The sequence below is a fragment of the Diadema antillarum genome, unplaced genomic scaffold (assembly GCF_040938485.1).
Source record: "Diadema antillarum isolate AM-2024a unplaced genomic scaffold, OU_Dant_1.0 seq00000222_RagTag, whole genome shotgun sequence".
Classification (NCBI taxonomy): Eukaryota; Metazoa; Echinodermata; class Echinoidea; order Diadematoida; family Diadematidae; genus Diadema; species Diadema antillarum.
Genome location: NW_027271276.1, coordinates 569,241 through 588,745, shown reverse-complemented (window position 1 = coordinate 588,745; position 19,505 = coordinate 569,241). Strand labels below are relative to the sequence as shown.

General features: G+C 37.8%; 1 protein-coding gene across 1 annotated transcript in view; it reads left to right on the top strand.

Moving 5' to 3' along the window:
* The window catches only part of LOC139729184 (zinc finger protein GLIS3-like), a 155,453-nt gene extending 148,075 nt beyond the window's left edge, over positions 1 to 7,378 (top strand). The window contains exons 9-10 of the mRNA XM_071640116.1: positions 4,728 to 5,058; positions 7,155 to 7,378. Of these exons, the coding sequence (XP_071496217.1) occupies positions 4,728 to 5,058; positions 7,155 to 7,312 (489 nt within the window). The 3' untranslated portion in view covers positions 7,313 to 7,378. The remainder of the gene's footprint in view (positions 1 to 4,727; positions 5,059 to 7,154) is intronic.
* The last annotated feature ends 12,127 nt before the right edge of the window (positions 7,379 to 19,505 follow it).

The following is a 19,505-nucleotide window of genomic DNA, read 5'->3' as shown; positions in this document are numbered from 1 at the left end:
TTTTCATACCTCCACTCCATAATAGCATCGTTCTACCTTGCATTTGGGGTCTGCACGAAGCCTGGACGCATTGAGGGCAGACAAAAATATTTTGATATGCGGTTGATCTTCTATTAGGATTCCCTGTCCTTTGAGTAATCACACTCACTCTAATTTCCTCTTCCCCTCAGTACCTTTTGTTGTTACAACATAACAGAAAAGCCATCCAGCATGGATGCAGGGATTATGTGACTAAAAATTGTCATGGAATTTCCTGCAACACATTTACATCATACAGCCAGTTACATCATACAGCCAGTAACAGGTAGTGTTTCACACTATTAGTGTGTTTGTTTTTCCATCTTCTCAACCACAAAAATTTGATATTTTTTTAATTTGATTTGGCATGCTTCATACGTAAAATTTCCCCATGTTTGGGCAAAAAAGGCTGGTTCCCTTCAGAACCTGTCTTAGCGCATATCAGTATTTTTTTTTTTTTGGATCTGCAGAGCTTAGTAAGACGGATATTATATAAGATTTGAAAGTTTAGCATAGATAACATCTATTTGAGGATGCAGCTTACAGGGGGAAAAAAGAATCCCTTTTAATATGTACGAGCACTAAGAGATGATTTTTTTTTTTAAATTTCCCCTGATATTATCCTTCACACAAATTTTCGATATATATCCTTTCTTAGATTCAAATTATTGAAATACAACAGGCGTAGATCGTACCCATAGTAACAAAGATATTGTGTTCGTTTATTATTTTGCGAGTACCATTAAATGTATATGAATATATACTGTATTATACGGGACCTATATGTAACTTTCATAGATGTATCAGCAAGTTTGTGTGATGTATGCTATCCACATCATTAGTTAGCTGCAGATGGTGTATGTTAGATATCACTGTTGGCCCAAATATCCTGCTCCTACCAGACACGTTTGCCCTTACCCTCCGCCCCTGTCCTTCCCCTCCGTCCGACCTGGCCACGAGATCGGCAGGGGGCGCAGTTTTGTACCCTTGGGTGACAAAGGCTTTGGTGGGTTGGTTCACCAGGGGTTTCCTACATATTTCCCAGTCTACCTTCATAGCATACCAATTCACATTTTTGGCAGGATGTTAATTCTCAAATGCATTTATGAATTTTTGTGAGATTTTTTTTTTCAGATTTTGTTTGTATGTCCTCTGATCATGTTGAGCCTTTCCTCCCCTTCCGTCCTCTCAAGATTAGAGAAGGGGGAGGGGGAGACAGAAGAAAAATAGGACTTGCCAATGTTACCTTGATTTCTCGGTGCTATGTGTTCATTTTTTTTTAGTGTTTACTGGACCAGTTCAGTTACCTTTGACCTTCGCAAAAGTGCAGTTTCTTCCCCATCCCCTTCTAGTTGACTTGAAAGGTACTGTTTACCATTGCGAACAGTAATTGGAGAAAAAAAGAATGTCTGAGTTATCACGTTTGATGCATATGTGTAGGTCAGTTGTATCACAAAACATCCTACCATATTGAAATTTTGCAATATAAAAAGCCTAAAATATAAGGAGATACATCACTATTTTTCTCAGTAAACCGTATAACTGTAGACGATTTATTCTAGAAAAATTTTTATTATAACTATTGTTCACATTTTGTATATTTAGCAATACTTAATGTTGATTGAACTGATTAAAATATTTACATTGCTTGTTTCTCTCTCTAACTCATATTTTAGAACTATTTTGAAGCACTAAAGCTGGGTTTTTGTTTTATCGGCAAATGGTAAATAATGCCTTTAATGAATCAGGGAATATTACACAAACAGGACTGCACAAGTTTCAACAAAATGGACATAGAGTATTAAAGAATCTTAAAGTGTCACATGATTTTACTGAATGGCAATATTGGTTGAAGCCATTCATGAAAATTAGAAGGGACTATGGTTTCATCACTCGGTGACCCTCTACTTATACACAGAAGTATTATTAGAGCAGTTTTAGTGATTATCTACAGGATTAGCTTGTTACATTTCATACAGTCCTGCTTCCCATAGGAGTCACCATTGCTCTTTGTTTTCAAGACTACAATGATTTCATGTGGAAGTCAGTACTTGTTTCTTTGTATTTTGCTTTAAAAAAAGGAGATTTTGAGAAAGTTTGATGTACAGGTTAGTGGGAGACTTGTGGAGCAGTGATATTATCTCCTGCAGTTTGCAGGCATCAGGTTGTGGTTGATATCACTGGTTGTTGAAATCATAGCAGAAATGACTCTCAGAAGTTTTAGAACATTTTTCTTATTTGTCCAATACGATGATTGCTGCCACCATTTTGTTTATCTGATTTTTACTCAATTTATTACAGCGAAGTTGAATGTAGCATGGTGTTACCATTGTACTGCAGTGACCTGGGGCCCGTTGCATAAAACTTACCATTGAATTTCAATGGTAGCTACCGTCAAAATTAGGCGTCACAGCCAATCAGCATCAAGGATTATAAAATTTACCGCTAATTTGAAGACTTACCGCTAGAAAGGAGCGGTAAGTCCAGCGGTAAGGGTTTTATGCAAAAGGGCCCAGGCCATGTTTAGTAAGTTTACTTCTTATGATGAGCTGAAATTCTCACCAAAAATGCGTAGCAGTGTGCACTGCAGAGACTCCAACCCCAAGCACCTCCTGAACTGGAGATTCTCCCGCCCGAAACCCCTAGCAAATGGGAGGCTCCAAGTTGATGTGTGCGAAACGCGAAGTTCCTAGGGTTCTAGATGTTCTCTGGTGCTATCTAAGGCTTATTTTTTCAACATACGATAGCAATAAGTAAGAAATCCTTTCCACCGGGAGACACAGAGCCAGGGCGGGAGAAATTAAATCTCAAACGGGAGAACGGGAGATTTTGCAAAAATGGGCTTTCGGCGGGAGATCTCCCGTCGAAAACAGGACAGTTGGAGTCTCTGGCACTGGCAGTGAGACTAAATGAGTATGGGCACATGAGGGCAGCATTATCCAAATTTTCAGTCCTCAAAGAATTATGATAGAAAATGGGTTTTTCTTGTCTGGAAGCATTGTGAAGATTCTCATGCTGCATGGAAATTTGTCTTATAGACAGATTTGATCATTGTGATATATAGAGAGAACAGATTCTGATAGGAAAATCTTAGAGTGAAAATTAACATTTGTTTTTATACTTGCAGTCTGATTGATGAGTATTACAGTCATTTAACATGGCAGGCTTTAGGAACATCAAATAGCCAACCTGATATCTTATGTAGCTAGTGTAGAACTCTGAACTAGTTAGATTCCCTTAAAAAAAAAATACACACACACACACACATCAAAAAATTAAAACAGCAACAAACCAACAAACAAACAAACAAAATAAGGCAAAACAACAACAACAACGACAAAACAGTGTTATGATTCCTGAATTTTAGGAAGGGATTAGCTCCTACAGGTTTTATAGTTATCATTGAGTAAACTAATATAAAAGATAAGTGTTTGGAGAAAATAAGCTCGGGTCCTTTTTATGCATAGAACAATCATGAAATGTATGGCAAACAACTTCAGCATTTTTTTTTAATAGGTTTTGCAAGTATTCATATGCCATATATTTCATGAGGTTTTTATTTTTGCAAATTTCGCAGGTCAGGTGCTATTTGTGAATTCAACAACATACAAAATTATTAACTCTGATCTCAACATGAACACAACATGCACACATGCATTTCTCCGTTCATTGCTGAACTTCATGATCGTGAAATTGTCAAGAAGTCCTGATTCGCGAACATTAGATTTGCTAAACATACAATTGTGTATGGCATATACAGTAACTCTCATATGCCCTACTCACATTGTATTTGGCGTGACTGTCTTGTGGTATAATTTGTTCACTTCTTAACTCATCATCATGATTTAATGTAGATATATCCAAGGAATGAAGTCTCCTTGAAGGCTGTTTTCGATCCATCAATCAAGCAGCCCCCTAGCAACAGACGAATTATGCAATCTAATTTAAGTGAGCGAAATGAAAAACAAGCTTTGGTGCATTTCTAAGGTTTCTCAAATGATGCATGGGCTCTGATGAATGACAAAGAAATTATGTTATCAGCCAGAATATGGAGGACCCATACTCTTTTTCCATGATGTCTGTATCTAATTTACAGTGAAAATATGTTTTTCCAGATACTTTCCTGCATTTATTTGATAATAAATATTAACAACTACAGTAATATGATATAAATGACCGATTCTTAACCAAGCCATAAACAGACAAATATCATACAGTTTACATAGATACCTTTGACATAAAAACCTTGTTTGGGAGATAATTACAATTTTGGTAGTGCAGATGGCAAGACTATCACAAGCAATTGTTTGAAGTGATGACAGCTTCAAAGTTACATCCATATGGGTGTGGAGGATTTAATGAAAAAATGTTGTCATTATTATGATTTGCCATTTATTATAATTTCAAGGGAAATTGCGTATGTTTGTACTCTGTGCATTCGTACTGGTGCAGTGTGCATATTGCTGGGAATGTTGACTCTTCACAGTGATATTGCCACGATTGTTCAGAGGGGAATTTGTTTAGTTTAAGGAGAGAATGTACAATGAAGTACAGTCATTACAGCTCAATCAGGACATTATGTTCTGTTTATATGCTGTTTTTTTTTTTTTTTTAGTCCTTCTTGAATGGTATCGACTGTATTGACACTATTTTCTATGTTATGCCTGTTCTGACTTTGCATTCTAGGCCAAGCTGCTTTGAGTCCCAAGCCACCACCGCTCTCCTCCAGTCTGGCAGGAATGGTACCAATGTCACCCACGTTGCCGCGGCAACCCCTCTTCCGGCAGCCCTACCCACCGGTCCTGGGCCAGCGCCCCAATAACCGTCCCCAGGCTGGTGTTACCCTGCAGACGCTGCAGCCACTCAACCAGAGGCACCTCAGTCTGACCACCGCTGTGGCCTCCGCCAACAACAACAATAACAACCACCACCCCAAGGGGTTGATGAGGGGCGTCGGCCTGGCCACCTTGGATGATGCCACCCTCTCGCCCTTTGAGAATCTGGAGCGGGCCCTGTCAGCACACTCCATCAATGAGAGAGGTAGGTGTAGGATTCAAGGCTTAGTATTCAGATGATGTACCTGAGCTATTAGAAATTTTAATAGTTAGCTGTAGGTCTGCCACGTGCACGCTAAGACGACGCAATCTCCTGGGTTGGACAATGTAAACAGCTGTCTCGCGCGTGTGCAGAACACCATTTTGGTCTAATGAACGTCGTTTAAAGCATTAGCGTCACAAATCTAAAGCTCGCTATTTATCAGTCAGGTGTCAACATCATTGTCTCATCTAATTTGCATATTCACAGGCAACCAATATCACCATTTTATTAAAGATTTTAATTTCATAACTTCTGTGCTTGACATCCGATTTAAACTACAGTTGTATACAATTTTCATTCTCTTTATTTGATATATCACTCTATTCATCAAGAACAATTGCTATAACATGGACAGATACTTTTATGTAACATCTCCATCTACCACACCTCATATCTGATATTACTGAAACCTCTCCAGTTCCACTTATTTTTTACTTTGAAGTCATGTGAACATTCACCTGAATTTCCCTTCAAACTTTTTGGCCTATGCTCTGCACATTGTACCATGCCGTGTGATATGTAATATGAATTCACTACCCCATATTGACTGAGAATATAGAGGAGACACTACAGACAATAAGACAGTAGAATGTTTTGTCAGGTGCTATGCAAATAAAGAATAGAAAATATGTCTGTCGTGATAACAATCACACTGCTATGTGATACCATATGTTTGTATAAACCTAAACATCTTCTGTGCGTCAGAAGTGAAGTGAATCATCAGATTAAAATCTATAAAGGTGAAGTCACCCTGTCTGAGGGTGTCATTTATAATCATTTCTTTTTCTCAGCAATTAAAGCTGCCATATTCTCTTGCATCAAAGAACTGAATAAGAACTGCAGTGGCCTTCGCTGTGTTAATTAAAGACTGATGTGTATACAGCTAAAAAAACTGAAGCCCCAGGATGTGGCTGCTATATTATTTTTTTCTCTCTCTCTGTATCAGCAAGTAATCAAAGTTGCAGAAGTCCTTGATTCGAACATTTCATTGTCAGCATCCCTGGTTGCAGGAAGACCTACAAAAGAGGCTTGATGAAATGCCAACTTAGAAGCCCTTTCTTGATCAGGCACTTATGGCATCAAATAAGTGGAATTTTTTGAGATGATAACGCCATGATGAAGATATATATGTTTTCTTGGAAGGAGAGCAGCTTTCCGAACCTTTGCATTAATTCATGTGGGTCAACACTCTTTCAGACAAAAATGTCACCAAATACTGCAGTGACTGAGAAATATGTCAAGAAGATACCGGTATTGAATGTGTGTCTGTCGGGTAGCATTTCATCAACCACTTTAATTCAGACAGCTTGCTACATCAATTGCATAAGACTATCATGGAGTATTCAAATAGAAATGCATTGGTTATTGCAAAGGAATCTCAATGTCAGTCAGTGTTTCTAAAGAACTTTATGCTACTGTCAAAAGTTTTTTTTTTTTCTGTAACATTCATTAAAGTGACCCAACTTGTTATCCTCTGTGCCATTTTGCCTAATGGCCAGTGAGATGCAGGAATCTCCCTGTTTCTTTAAAAAAAAATAAATCTCCCTTTAGTTTTCTTCCTCCCTGTGTATTCTCTATCTGTTTGTCTGTATTCCTCTTGGAGGAGTCTACACCTTTGAATATTTGTTTAACCCTTTTTGCACCAATGAGTCAAATATGCACAAATGTCACACACAAACCTATGAACAAGAAATTAATGTGGCACACAGAGAATTAAACAGATACTGTATACGCCAAATATTTCGCGAGGTTTTTATTTTTGCGAATTGTGCGAGTCAGGTGCTATTCGTGAAATTAAAGACACGCGAAAATATTGACTCTGATCCCGATGTGAATGTGACATACGCGTGTGCACTTCTCCGTTCAGTACAAGGCTCCACGGTCGCGAATTTAACCACTCGCGAAATCGTCGGGAATTCCTGATTCGTCAAAATTTAGACTCGCGGAATATATGGTGTATACAGTATATGGTGCCATACAGATGCTCCGAATCATCATCATCGTCATCATCATCTTCTCTTTTTCTACTCTCCATCCAGGTATCAGTAATGTGGAGATAACCTCGACAGCAGCTGATTTCCACGGCTCTCTCCTGACCGCCGGCCACACCCCGGAGGACAGCCATCTCCTCCAGATGAACGCCGTGGACCGGTGTCCCAGCCAGCTCTCGGCGGTCTACGCCGACGGAGCATCGTGATCCACGGTCGGACGGAAAGAGCGTGGGACCCAAGCGAGTGAACGAACAAAAGCTGCCCCCTAAAACACAAATATCTGGTGCTCAAAAGACCATACTGTGCTTCTCATCCATATTGTATAATGTGCTCCCTCTCTCTCTGGCTGATTTTATTTCCCCTGTCCTTCATCTTGATGTTATCTTCTGCTCTGGAATCGGCAGAGAAATAACACGAAATATTTTGCTTTCATCCAGGAAGACGAACACACATGGAGGATATGTGGGTGAATGATGTTCGTGAAGACTGAGGCGCACAAAAAGCATTGAGACGCCTGGAAAAATGATTGTGGAGGCTACACTCACAGCAATCGATGATTGTGGGGAAATTTTTGTTTTAATCAACTAAAAGGCTGTCAATGGAGACTACTTATCAGACTGTGACTGTTGTGGATCCATCTTCAGTATGGTTTCAAATCTGAAGAATGTGTGATGTATTGTCTGTAAAACTTTCAAATTGGTTTTATGTCAACAGGTCTACTTGGGGGGTGTTTCATCTACAATTTCAGCATCCTTGGTTTTGATTGGCTGAGATGCTCTGGTCACTGACTGTTACTATGGTGATTCAAGTTGTCAGCGCTGACAAACGTTGATGAAACACACCCCAGAACTCCCCTAAGAATATCTAATGCATGGCTATGTACCGGTATCAAAGAAAGAAAGACACGTTCTAGCATTGAGGTTGTGTTATTGTTTGACTTCCACAGACACACGACGAACAAGTTTGATAATGGCGCCTTTCTTCACCAGAGGCCATCTGATAAATTTCGTTAAAGTGTCATCTTTGGTCATAATTATGCTTCATCCTAGTGGTGCTGATAGAAGATGAATTTGTTTCATGCATTTCTTCCATATTCTGTGATTGTTTAACATACCTCCCACTCAGGTTCAGAAGTATTCGTCAGTTGAGAATGAGAAAGGCGTTAAGTTGTCTTGAACACGATGGTTTTAGTGGCAACTTTACGCCCTTATCATTTTCAGCCAACGTATTGTCCTTCTAAAGAGGACAGGTTGGCTTCAGTGGCACCATCGTGTGATGTGACACCAGTCTGATCCTTAACCAGTCTGAAACTTAATGCAAGATATGTGTAGCATCCTTCTCTATGCGTCCCAGTCTGACGAGAGAGGGATGGGGGGGGGGGGGGGGACAGAGGTCAATCGACAGCTTTCTTGACCACTGTCCAGCATGAGATGGACAGCAAACACAGTGGTCAGAGAGAATCCAGAAACTGAAATAATTGATGGAAAGAGATTGTTGAAAATCACGTTTACCGACAAGTGTGTATCTCCAAATCTTGAAGAATAAGAAATAGGTTTTATTATATTTTTCTGCCACACTGGTGTGAGAAATAACAAGCTATTTTGTCATTTTATGCTAACATTCTATGCAAAAATATATCCAGGAAGGATTCACAAGGTGATCTTGATGCATTTATGACATTTGTGACACATAGTGTGATATTCAATCAGGGTGTTGATAGATTAAAAGCCCTTGTGTGTTAGAATGACGTCATTTTGTGTTGTAAGATGATCAGCAGACCGAAGGAAGAAAAAAGAAACACTGTCGCACAATTTGTGCATTTTGTGCCTGCCGTACGCAAGTAGCCAATTACCTCGGTACTCACTTGTCACAAATGGTCAGCCATACTGGGTATAGCGGCTTTGGTCAGTTTTGACCCTCTGTCTGACCACTCTACAAACAATGTTGTCTACAAACTCTTCGTGATAAGCTGAATGCAATCAATTCAAATGTGTGGTGTTATGTTCCTTCTGCTCCTAAATGACTATTGAATATAGACATATTCCTCCGTGAAAGACTACATTTTCAAAGAGAGGGATTCATGTTACATAGTAACCGATAGACTTGACATTAATATGATCTATCAACCTTTGTCATATCGTAATCTGACCTTTGTCAGTTATACCAATAAAATCAACTCTATTCTCCACAGGCCAAAATATGCTGCATAACACATTAATGTTTACAATCGTATAATCATGTATTCAAGCTGCCATGCTAGAGTCTTAGCTCAATGTACATTTTAATATTAGTAAGGAGTAATAATCATGAAATAATTGCACCTTGGTTGACAAGACCTCGTATTGCAAGAATATCATGAAATTTCAGGAGCGTGAAAAAAAAACTTTCTCATAAGTTCAACATTTTTGCAAAATAACATCAATGTTGATGTCAAATAATGTGAAGACATTTGTTTTGGACTACATTAATGATTGTAATGTTTTAAAAGTCAGATCGGTATTTTTGATATTCAAACTCCGATCAGTATTTTTGATATTCAAATTTGAGTTGGAAGGTTTTTCAATGTATGCCAATCGAGCCTATTAGGGCAATTACCCCCCAGTTAAATACTGGTTAGTGATAAGGTTAGAGTATAGATTAGGGTTAGGTTTAGGGTCTAGAGTTTCAGTTAGGGTTAGGATTAGGTTCAGTATTAGGATTAGGGTGAGGGTCAGGAGAAGGATCTGGGGTAATTGCCCAGGTGGTAACTGCCCTAGACCCCAATTGAGATATGAGGTCTTGTCACCCAAGGACAATATGCGATCATCGGTTGCAATTTCTTCTCAATAAATAGAAGTTACTACCGTGGGAATTTTTTTTTTTTTTTTTTGTATTTTCAATCAGTATCGAAGTTGAGAGGAGTTACAGACATTTCATTGAAGTCTCCAAAGTGCCTTGGACTCCTTACCTAAAGTACGATTGGCCCACTTTGTAACATCCGTCCATCCCTTTGTATGCCAAAAGTATGTATTCACAAATTTGATATGGACAACTTGTGCCTTTCTTTCATTAACGTTATCACCTTGAATATTTTTTGTATGTGTCAAAAAACAAACAACAAATGCCACTTCTGCCCAGAGAATGGCAGCAAGATACCTTGATACATTTTTTTTTTTAATAGTCCATGCTTTTTTGATAATGATGTAAAAACTGTATCAATCATTTCCATCTTATTTTTATGCGTTTATGATAAGTGTATCTGAATTTTGTGCCATTTTCCCCCAACATCATTTCATGGAAAGTGAAATCCTGGTGAATTGTGAATGTTCCCTGTACATCATATGCCCGATTGTCATTTCGGATGTGTCTAAAAACAAGCTGGAATATGTGTGGTATTTTGTCAAATATGACATATGTCTATGTTGTACAAATATCAACTGCTTCGAAGGGCATGGTTAATACTATTTGCCCAGAGGTGAGTGCTATGCCCCTCAACAGCCGAGTCTCAGGGCATAGCACTGTTGAGAAATCACCAAAGGTGAATAGTTTTAGCAGTGACCCGAAAAGAAGCAGTCGATAGTTGTTTTATGTACTACATCCTACTAATTAATGCATTGAAATCAAGTCGTTTTGGTACCAGTCAGAGAAATTAGATGTAATATAACTTTGCAATGTGCAAATATAGATACATGCACAAGATATACTTACATGTATCTTCCCAGCTAGGCATGTTTATGCAAATGAACGCAACAAGTATTGTACACGAAGGTTGAACTAGCCTATATGCCTAGTCACTAGTTTTTGCTTTACTTACTAGCAGTCGGCTAGCGGTTTCCGTGACTGCACCTTTGACCAATCAGAGGCCTAGAAACTCCTAGAATCTTGGAGTTAGGTAATATAATAGCTGCAACATGTGTAGCAGGTACAGAAATGTTGGGCTTCATGGAAAGTTGAAGGTCGAAAGTTGGCCTGGTTTTACGTCTGATATTGAGATAAGAATTAGTGAAGTTCTGTCAACCCTGTTGTGTGTAATCATGGACCAGCTAACCTGAAATACATTTCGTAGAACTCTTGTATTCATGCATTCATTAGGATGTACCATACTCTTAAACAACATTGTGAAAGCTGTCTTTTGAAGGAAAATGTGAGGTCATAATCACATTCTTCCTTATAAGGAGTTTTCTTTCTGATTGCAGTAAAAGTGAATGCAAATTGAAATAGCAGGAAGAGTAATTCTTGTTCGTTTTATGTGTACAATGTTACCCATGTCTACCAGTCATTTGTGCTGACAAATTTTGTCCACGAGGTTTCCGTGAGGTCTCCGTGGCCTTGCAGAGACCCATCAGCGACCTACCGCAGTAACGTCTCCACGATGTCTGCTTGACTTCCAGGCAAATGTCACCTTGTTTGGAGACATCTCGAAAGTAGCTCAGAGTCGCCTTTTCTTGGTTAGATCACAAGCCATTTCTTGGACTTAAGAGTCACCTGAACTATAGCTAAGTCTTGTCCAAGGAGATGGGCCCTTTACTTAATTGTAGTTTGAACAAATTCCTCTATGGAGTGAATTCCCTCCCCACTGAGAGAAGTGGATTCCAAATGACCAGTACTTACAAAAATTACCAAAGGTATTTCATTCACTGTTACTTATCCGGATAGATTATGTATATAGATGAGACTACGGTAGTTATAAAAAGAACGTGATGTTTTTGTTTAACCATTGCTGAAATAGTTTCATTAGAAGCTTTTTTTGTTTGTACCTTAGGAAGAGAAATGATTGTGGATTTTACTGTAAAAATTTCCTGAAAAATGACACAAATCAACAAAACATTCCTTTTTCAATGAGATCTGAAATTTGAATTTATGATATAATGTTTAATCAAATGCAGTGGACACGTTTGATTGGTATTCAAGACGTATCAAGATTTTTACATCAGTATCATGTAGCAACTATTTAGACAATTTTGTAGAAATGCAGATGATTATAGAGGAGCAAGAGAGACGGGGGGGGGGGGGGGGGGGCAGAGAAGGGAGAATGATGGCAGAGGAATGGAAAAAAAAAGATGGGAAAGTAACACGGCATGGAAATAAACCTTCAATAGTCTTGGGAAATCCAGATTAGAGGCAGTGTATACTAATCCTATGATACATCATCTCAAAGAAAACATTATGCATGGTGATACCATTCTTCATTTTCTTTTCCTTTATGAGGCTGTTGTCTGTGCATAAGATCGAAACTCTGACAGCAGATTTTTATGATTGTGACAAAAAAAAAAAGACAAGCAGGCATTTTTTTTTTTCTGTGTTGTTGCCATGGTATGCTGTCACTGTACCAGAAGGCAATGAAATGTACTCTTTGCTCGTGAAATTAATGAAAAAAAAAATCCGCCTGAAAGAAAACAAAATCACTTGGATGATTCTTCCTCTGTAGGTTCTCCATCTCTTATGTAAGGCTCTAGACCTATTGACAAAAAAAACATGGAGAAGAAGCCTTGGCTAGTAGCTGAAAGGAAAGGCAGCGAGGTATTAAAGAATTGATTTAAAGGGATCGTACAGTTTTGGTTGAGACCTAATTTCATGTTTCTAACATTTTTTGGTGAGATAATGAGAAACCTCTTATGAAATATGAAAGAGCATGTAATTCTATGAGGAATTCAACATTTATTTGATGAAAATTGGTTTTGAAATGGATGAGATATCAAAAAAGAGCAATTCTAATAAAGTGTGGGACCCACACTTTATTACGATCGCTTTGTTTTACCTTGTTTTTGGATGTTTCAGTCATTCCAAACCCAATTTTCATCAAATAAACTTTGAAGTCCTCTTAAAATGGTATGCTCTGTACTTTCTCATAAGTGTTTTCTTGGTATCTCGCAAAAAAGTTAAATGCCCAATTCTCATCTCCACCAATGTTGTACCATTTCTTTAAAAAAAAAAGAAAAAAAAAGATTATGTGTTTGGAGCTCATGTCTTGTCATTGCCAGGAGTGAATGCCATTTCTGAAACATGTATGAAGACTACAGAACTTTGAACTATTCAAAGGCAGTTATTTAGAATCCATGAAATATCTGTATGAATGAGCCTCTTCTTTGTGAAGAGGAGTCAAAATATGAGTGGTTTCCTCCCGATTCCACGAACTACCTTACCTTTTTTGTCCACAATTTGAATGGTGTTACAGTACCCATTCAAAGTAAACTAAATTCATGGAATAATGGTATTCATATGAGTTGTTTAGTCTGATATGGTATGCTTTTTTGTTTCTTTTCATTCGAAAGACAGGAAAGGTAGTTTGCAGAGGAGAATGTACATCATGTTTTGTATACCTATCTTAGGTCAGTATCATTGAAAATGTGATGAAAGGCCTAGTTTGATAGCCATTAATAAAAAATGTGAAGACCTTCTTTTCCCCACCAATATACAGCGTGTCCCAGAAAAAACGAAACCGAGTTTCATTGCAATTCTTTGCAATCATAATCATATATTTGCTTTATGAGATATGCATGAATGGAAAGATATACATCTCTTCTTTCATTTGATGCACAACTCATAGTTTATCATTCATGCATGACTGAGTTAGAACAATAGACAGTAATGCTACTAAATTTTCATTTGCACGAGCAAATGGCAACTTTGAATCAGTTTTTCAGGCTTTTTCGGCAATCTTTTGCAAAGCAAAGTGTGTTCATCAGCGGACTGTTGAAGGGGGAGGGAGTAACCGACCGAAAAAGCCTTCCGAGCCCCCCCCCCCCAAAAAAAAAAAAATACCATTGCTGTAACATTGATTTCCAATAGCCATTGGACTGCTTGCAGCCTGAGAATACACTCGATATTAATCTTCAATTATTGGTCAAGTCTCATAACCTACTCTGAATAAATGAAAACAAAGGGCTTTCCGTCTCATACAGCATTCTCTGTAAATACCCCCTCCCCCTCCCCCCCCCCCTCCCCGAACAACATTCACTGTAGCACTGCCATTGTTTTGTGTGAATTCAATGGCACAGGTGAGCCCATTGTCTAATGCTAAGTCGGGAGAGCTGAATGCTAGTTTTTTTACTATCCGTAGAATTGGTAGAAATGAAGCATGTTTTCATGCACATTTTTCTCAAGCATGCGTTATTCATATGTGATGCATAAGGTCTCATATGAAAGAAGAAAATATGGGTATTTAGGTTATGAACTGTGTTTTTCGAAAACTTAACGTTAAAAGTCTGAAAAATTTACTTGAAGTCATGATTTGCACGTGCAAATGAAAATTTGATAGCACCACTGTTCATTGTTCTAACTCAGTCATGCATGAATGATGAACATTAAGTTGTACATCAAGTGAGAGGAGAAAAGTTTATCTTTCTATTGATGTATATCTCAAAGAGAAAATGTATGATTCGATAGTAAACAGTTGCAAGGAAACTCGGTTTCGTTTTTTTCTGGGACACGCAGTATAGTGTAGAAATGTAGCCAGTCAGAAAATGTGGTCTGCACCTGGCATATGTACACAGTGATGTGAATAGTCACAATTACAAAGGAAAGGAACAAAGAAGACATCATATTGTTCATGTTTGAGTAGTCCCTGTTACTCACATTGTTTTCACCTTCCCTCTCTGAATAGAACCGAAAAATAATTGCCATTGCGTCTTGCCCTTGAAATCTCTAGGGGGTGTATGTCTTCTGATAGAAGGTAAAATGTTGTCGTTTTTCTGAAAAGGAAAAATGGATGTGCCTTTCTTCCTGCGTTTAGAAATATTTGTCCATTATATACTGTCCTGATATAAGAGCTTGGTAAACCTTTGTATGTACTGTTGATAGAGCATAAAGTATGTATCATATTTTTGTACAAAAAATATTTGTATTTTGTTAAGAGATCTGTATAGTAGATTTTTTTAATAAGTATATACTTGTAAATATGAAATATATATATATTTACATATCTATATATATATTTCTAGAGATGTTGCAGGTTATTTCGCTTGTCTCATTTTGTAGGCATGAATTTTTGTTATTGAGTGGTCTGTATTTCATGTGTTGCATGGGTTTTTTTTTGAAAGATTTTGTTTTTCACAAGACAATTGTCGTGAGTGGAGAAATTCAAGCAAAGGTGACGAGGTTTAAATGTCTTGTTCCTCTCAAGAACTTCAATACGTGGTGAGCCCTACCTTCTGGCAAGACTTGTCAGCTTAATGTGTATATATGTTTGACGTCTATGAAAGGTCTTTGTATGGAAGGTCAGATTTACTTGGTCTGTCACGTCCAAATTACTATTTGCTCAGGCTGATGCTATTCTTTGCAACAAATGAACAAACAAACAGATATACACTGTTGTCTGTGTAGCAAGAAGGAAAAGTAGCACTCATTTTGTTAGAATGCATGAAATCATGTAATCATGTTTGATTCGTCACAGCAATAGGATATGCAAAATGGATTATTCATGGATAGGCAGCTATAGCGGTCTATTGCAAAAGGCCGTGTGTACTGTGTACATTGTTTTTTAACCCTTATCAAAAGTTCTCTGTCCCAAATGTGTACATATGTGTTCTTGCTTTGTTTGTTTGCTCTGCCCAAGTTCTAGCCTGCACCTTGGTTTTTTTTTGTGTGTCTTATTTTGTTTTTGTCTCGTAGAGTACGCCAAATTAGTCTCCACCCTCTTCCGCTGTATTTCACAGACCTTGACCTGTACCTTTAACAAGACACATGACCACTTTCAATCCAACTACAGGACAGTTAGAGTTGAGTGTGAACATGCATTCCTCCACTGAAAATTACTGCAGAGAACTTTAGAAGTAATCGGTAGTTTTGATATGTAATAAAGCCCAACAACGTCCTTGAAGGGCACCTTTGTTTCCAACCAGTCAATGTTTGCTTGCAGTAAACTACACTTGTAGTACCTGACCGTTTGATAGAAACAATAGAGGCATTCACACCGACACGAACTAGCAGATCCAAATCTTCAGATACTGTAAAACGAGGAATGTTCGCGTGCATTTTAATTTCGCAAATTTTGAAAGAGCCAAGATTCGCGAAATTAAAATACACGCAAAGGCTCTTGTCTACACTATATGCATTGAATGCCAGAGGCATTTCGCAAAAATTTCATGCCGAGAAAAAGGCCGTCGGCTCCAATTCGCGAAAATTTCATGCCACTATTAAAAAGATATCATTTTTTTACAGCATGCATTGCCATCTATAACTTCAGATTTTGGCTAGTGTGACATGAAAGTCTTACCGAATAGTGCGATCATCATCACAATCCAAATCACAGAAAATCATGCAATTATTTTGGAATTATTGCAGTTATTTGAGAAATTTCATGATGGTTATTTTGCACCGTGGCGAGTGTCTGAATGCTGGAGTAAATCTTGAATTGTTTAATCCCATCATTCAAAACACACATCATAACAGTGCTCAGGGTACCATTGCCCCTTCACCCCCACCCTTACAAAAACGTTCTGCAGCCCTCGTGCTACATTGACATTTTGAATCAACTTACTGTGTTTAAATGTGTAATTTCCTGCCAGCTACATAAGTATACCACCTCAAAATTTCAAAGTTGATTTCCTGAAAAGATACTGTATACGCTGTTATTTTCACGTACAGATATTTTTTTTTCGCGAATGAGGAGGTCACGGACATTTTCGCGAGATGTGTTTTTGCGAATTGACATAGAGGCCTACATAAGCGCACTACTACCTTGGCGTATGGGGATATTTTCGCGTGTTGTTAAATTCACGGTCCAACTGAGATTCGCGAAATTCGCGAAAATTAAACCCTCGCGAAAACACCTTTGTTTTTAATATACAGTAATCAGTTTTGTTTTTTGGTGTTTTGTTTTTGGTAGTGGTCAGCAATCTTACTGTATTTATGGGAGGTTTGGAATTTGGCAATGTTGTTTTATGGCTTTAGAAAGCATGGGGATGTTTGAAGAGTTTGGAAAATTGGAAAGTGCTATTTAAAAATCAATGCTTGGTTTAATACTCCATTGGGATTTCATGATGATTGGGTCATTTGTGTGCTTTCTTTTAATCTACCATATGATGAAAATGAGACTCTTCATCTGATGGGATGGGGACAGATTCTCTAGTTGGGAAGTTGTTTTGACTCTGTGAAGTGTGCTGGCCATATTTTCAGTCTGACCTCTTACTAAGTCTGCACTTTTGTATCCATGGAAACAGACTTTCTCCTCAAATATTTGTGACGCGACAAAAGTATCCGAAAATCGCTGATGGCAGAGCCGAGAAAATCGAGTATGATGTCATATCATCAAAATCGGTCTAAACTGTTGAATTTCTGTGTTTGGCATAATGTTGTTTGTCTAATGTTTCGTCTATCATCTACGAAAATTTTGAAGGGAAATGATCAAAGGAAAGGGAAGAAATTGGCATTTTTCTAGGCCATGATTTTCTGACTTTCAACGGAACAGAAAAGTGTCCGAAGATTTGGATTTAGCGCTGCAGATAGACTTCCCCCCCCCCCCCCAGCAACGAGGGAGTAATCTTATTGGTCAGCGCACGGCATCCTGGTAACTGATTGGTCGTGTGTAGACTGCTGGCGCCAAGCTTGAATGAACATCGCGGAGGTTGCTATGAGCATACCTTCTATTGTCAAGAGGCAAAAACTGCCTTACCTCCCATTGATCACTATTGCGCGGAAAAAAAAAAGGAAGGTGGTTTTCTCGAAACGCTGATTTCGTACACCACTCAACATGGTCTCATAAAATCATCAATATCTCCGTAACCTACAGTAGTACTTTAATGAGTCGTGTTATATATGAAATTAAAGCAGAAGAGTAAGGGTATAATGTCAGGTCATTTACAGGAAATTAATTTCCCTTGACTGTCGGATCCTTTTGCTGTAGCGGGTCACATTTGTCTTCCCATCCCCTTGTAGGTTGTCTTCCTCAGTCATCTGTATTTCAGTAGTCTCTGTCAGGTGTGTTAGTGTACATGCAAGTCTCGACCTATCAGAGATGACGATATGTTTCTATGGTGGCAAAGAAATGCCTTCTTGGAGTATTCCTTACCCTGGCTGTGTAGTGTCGATTCTTTTACAAGCTGCATCCTTTTTGTATTGAATATGAAATTCTTGCCGTGCTCTTTGTGTGTCCGCTGTTTATGCCATGACCGTCTATTTCTATGATTTTTTCTTTTTTACTTTATTCCTTTTTCTTGCAAAGCAGTGTTTGAACTTGCTTTCAGAAGGAGCAATGGTGTAGAGTTTTTCTTTACATGTGGTTGAAGAAATATTGATGAAATCATGCAACGACTATGATGGCTTGTGTATACTAATTGTACAAAGAGGTGTATAGTGATAATTTCTTTTCTCTTGCGTGCATCCTAAGTTAAATTTGATACGTCATTCTCACTTTCTTCTCATTCATTCTCTCTCAAAGTTCTCCCTCCCTCTCTTTCTGTCATAGACGTCAAGTGATTTGTGAACAACTCATTCAAAAATATTGTGTGGATATAATGGGTTTTATCTTCACTTTATTGTAGATTCTTCACCTCATGGTTAGATTCTTTATGTTCTGAACAGGAGTGAATGTTTTCCATACTGTTTGTTTTTGTGTAATATCTTAAACGGACATATTAAATGAAGTGTGAACTAAAAGGAACAACTACAGCAGTGTCTGAATGTTTTATTGGGTCAAAGTTTTGCGATGTACAAAGGGGATTGCCATTCAACATCACATATCAGTGGAAAATGGGTTCTTAGGACCTGTTCGTAGCCATGGGTGACGGAATATATACATATAAATAAATATATAGACAGAAGTAATGAAACAATCACGCGGTTGACTGCAGGTTCATCCGTATTTATTGCAACTCTGAGTTTCATGCAACCTTCATGAGGTGCAATCATCAGGCAGTGATATGATGATGATGCACCTCATGAGGTTGCATGAAACTCAGAGTTGCAATAAATACGGATGAACCTGCAGTCAACTGCGTGAACTTGTTTCATTACTACTGTCTAAAGCTCTTCCTTTGAGGATATCGAGCACTCTTCATAGTAGGATAGAATCACCAAGTGTAAATAAATAAATAAATGGATATATATATATATATATATATATATATATATATATATTATACATGTATATATATAATATATATATATATATATATATATATATATATATATATATATATTATGGTTTATTATCCACGTGTTGGAATAAGAGCATGAAGACGATGAAGACAAACAAGTTGACATAATGCATTAGAATCCAACTTCATTTATTTGTAAACCAAATTTTCGACCCTGTTACCCTGAGGAAGATCGTGCAAGGGTCGAAAATTTGGTTTACAAATAAACGAAGTTGGATTCTAATGCATTATGTCAACTTGTTTGTCTTCATCATCTATATATATATATATATATATATATATATATATATATATATATATATTATATATATATATGTATATATAT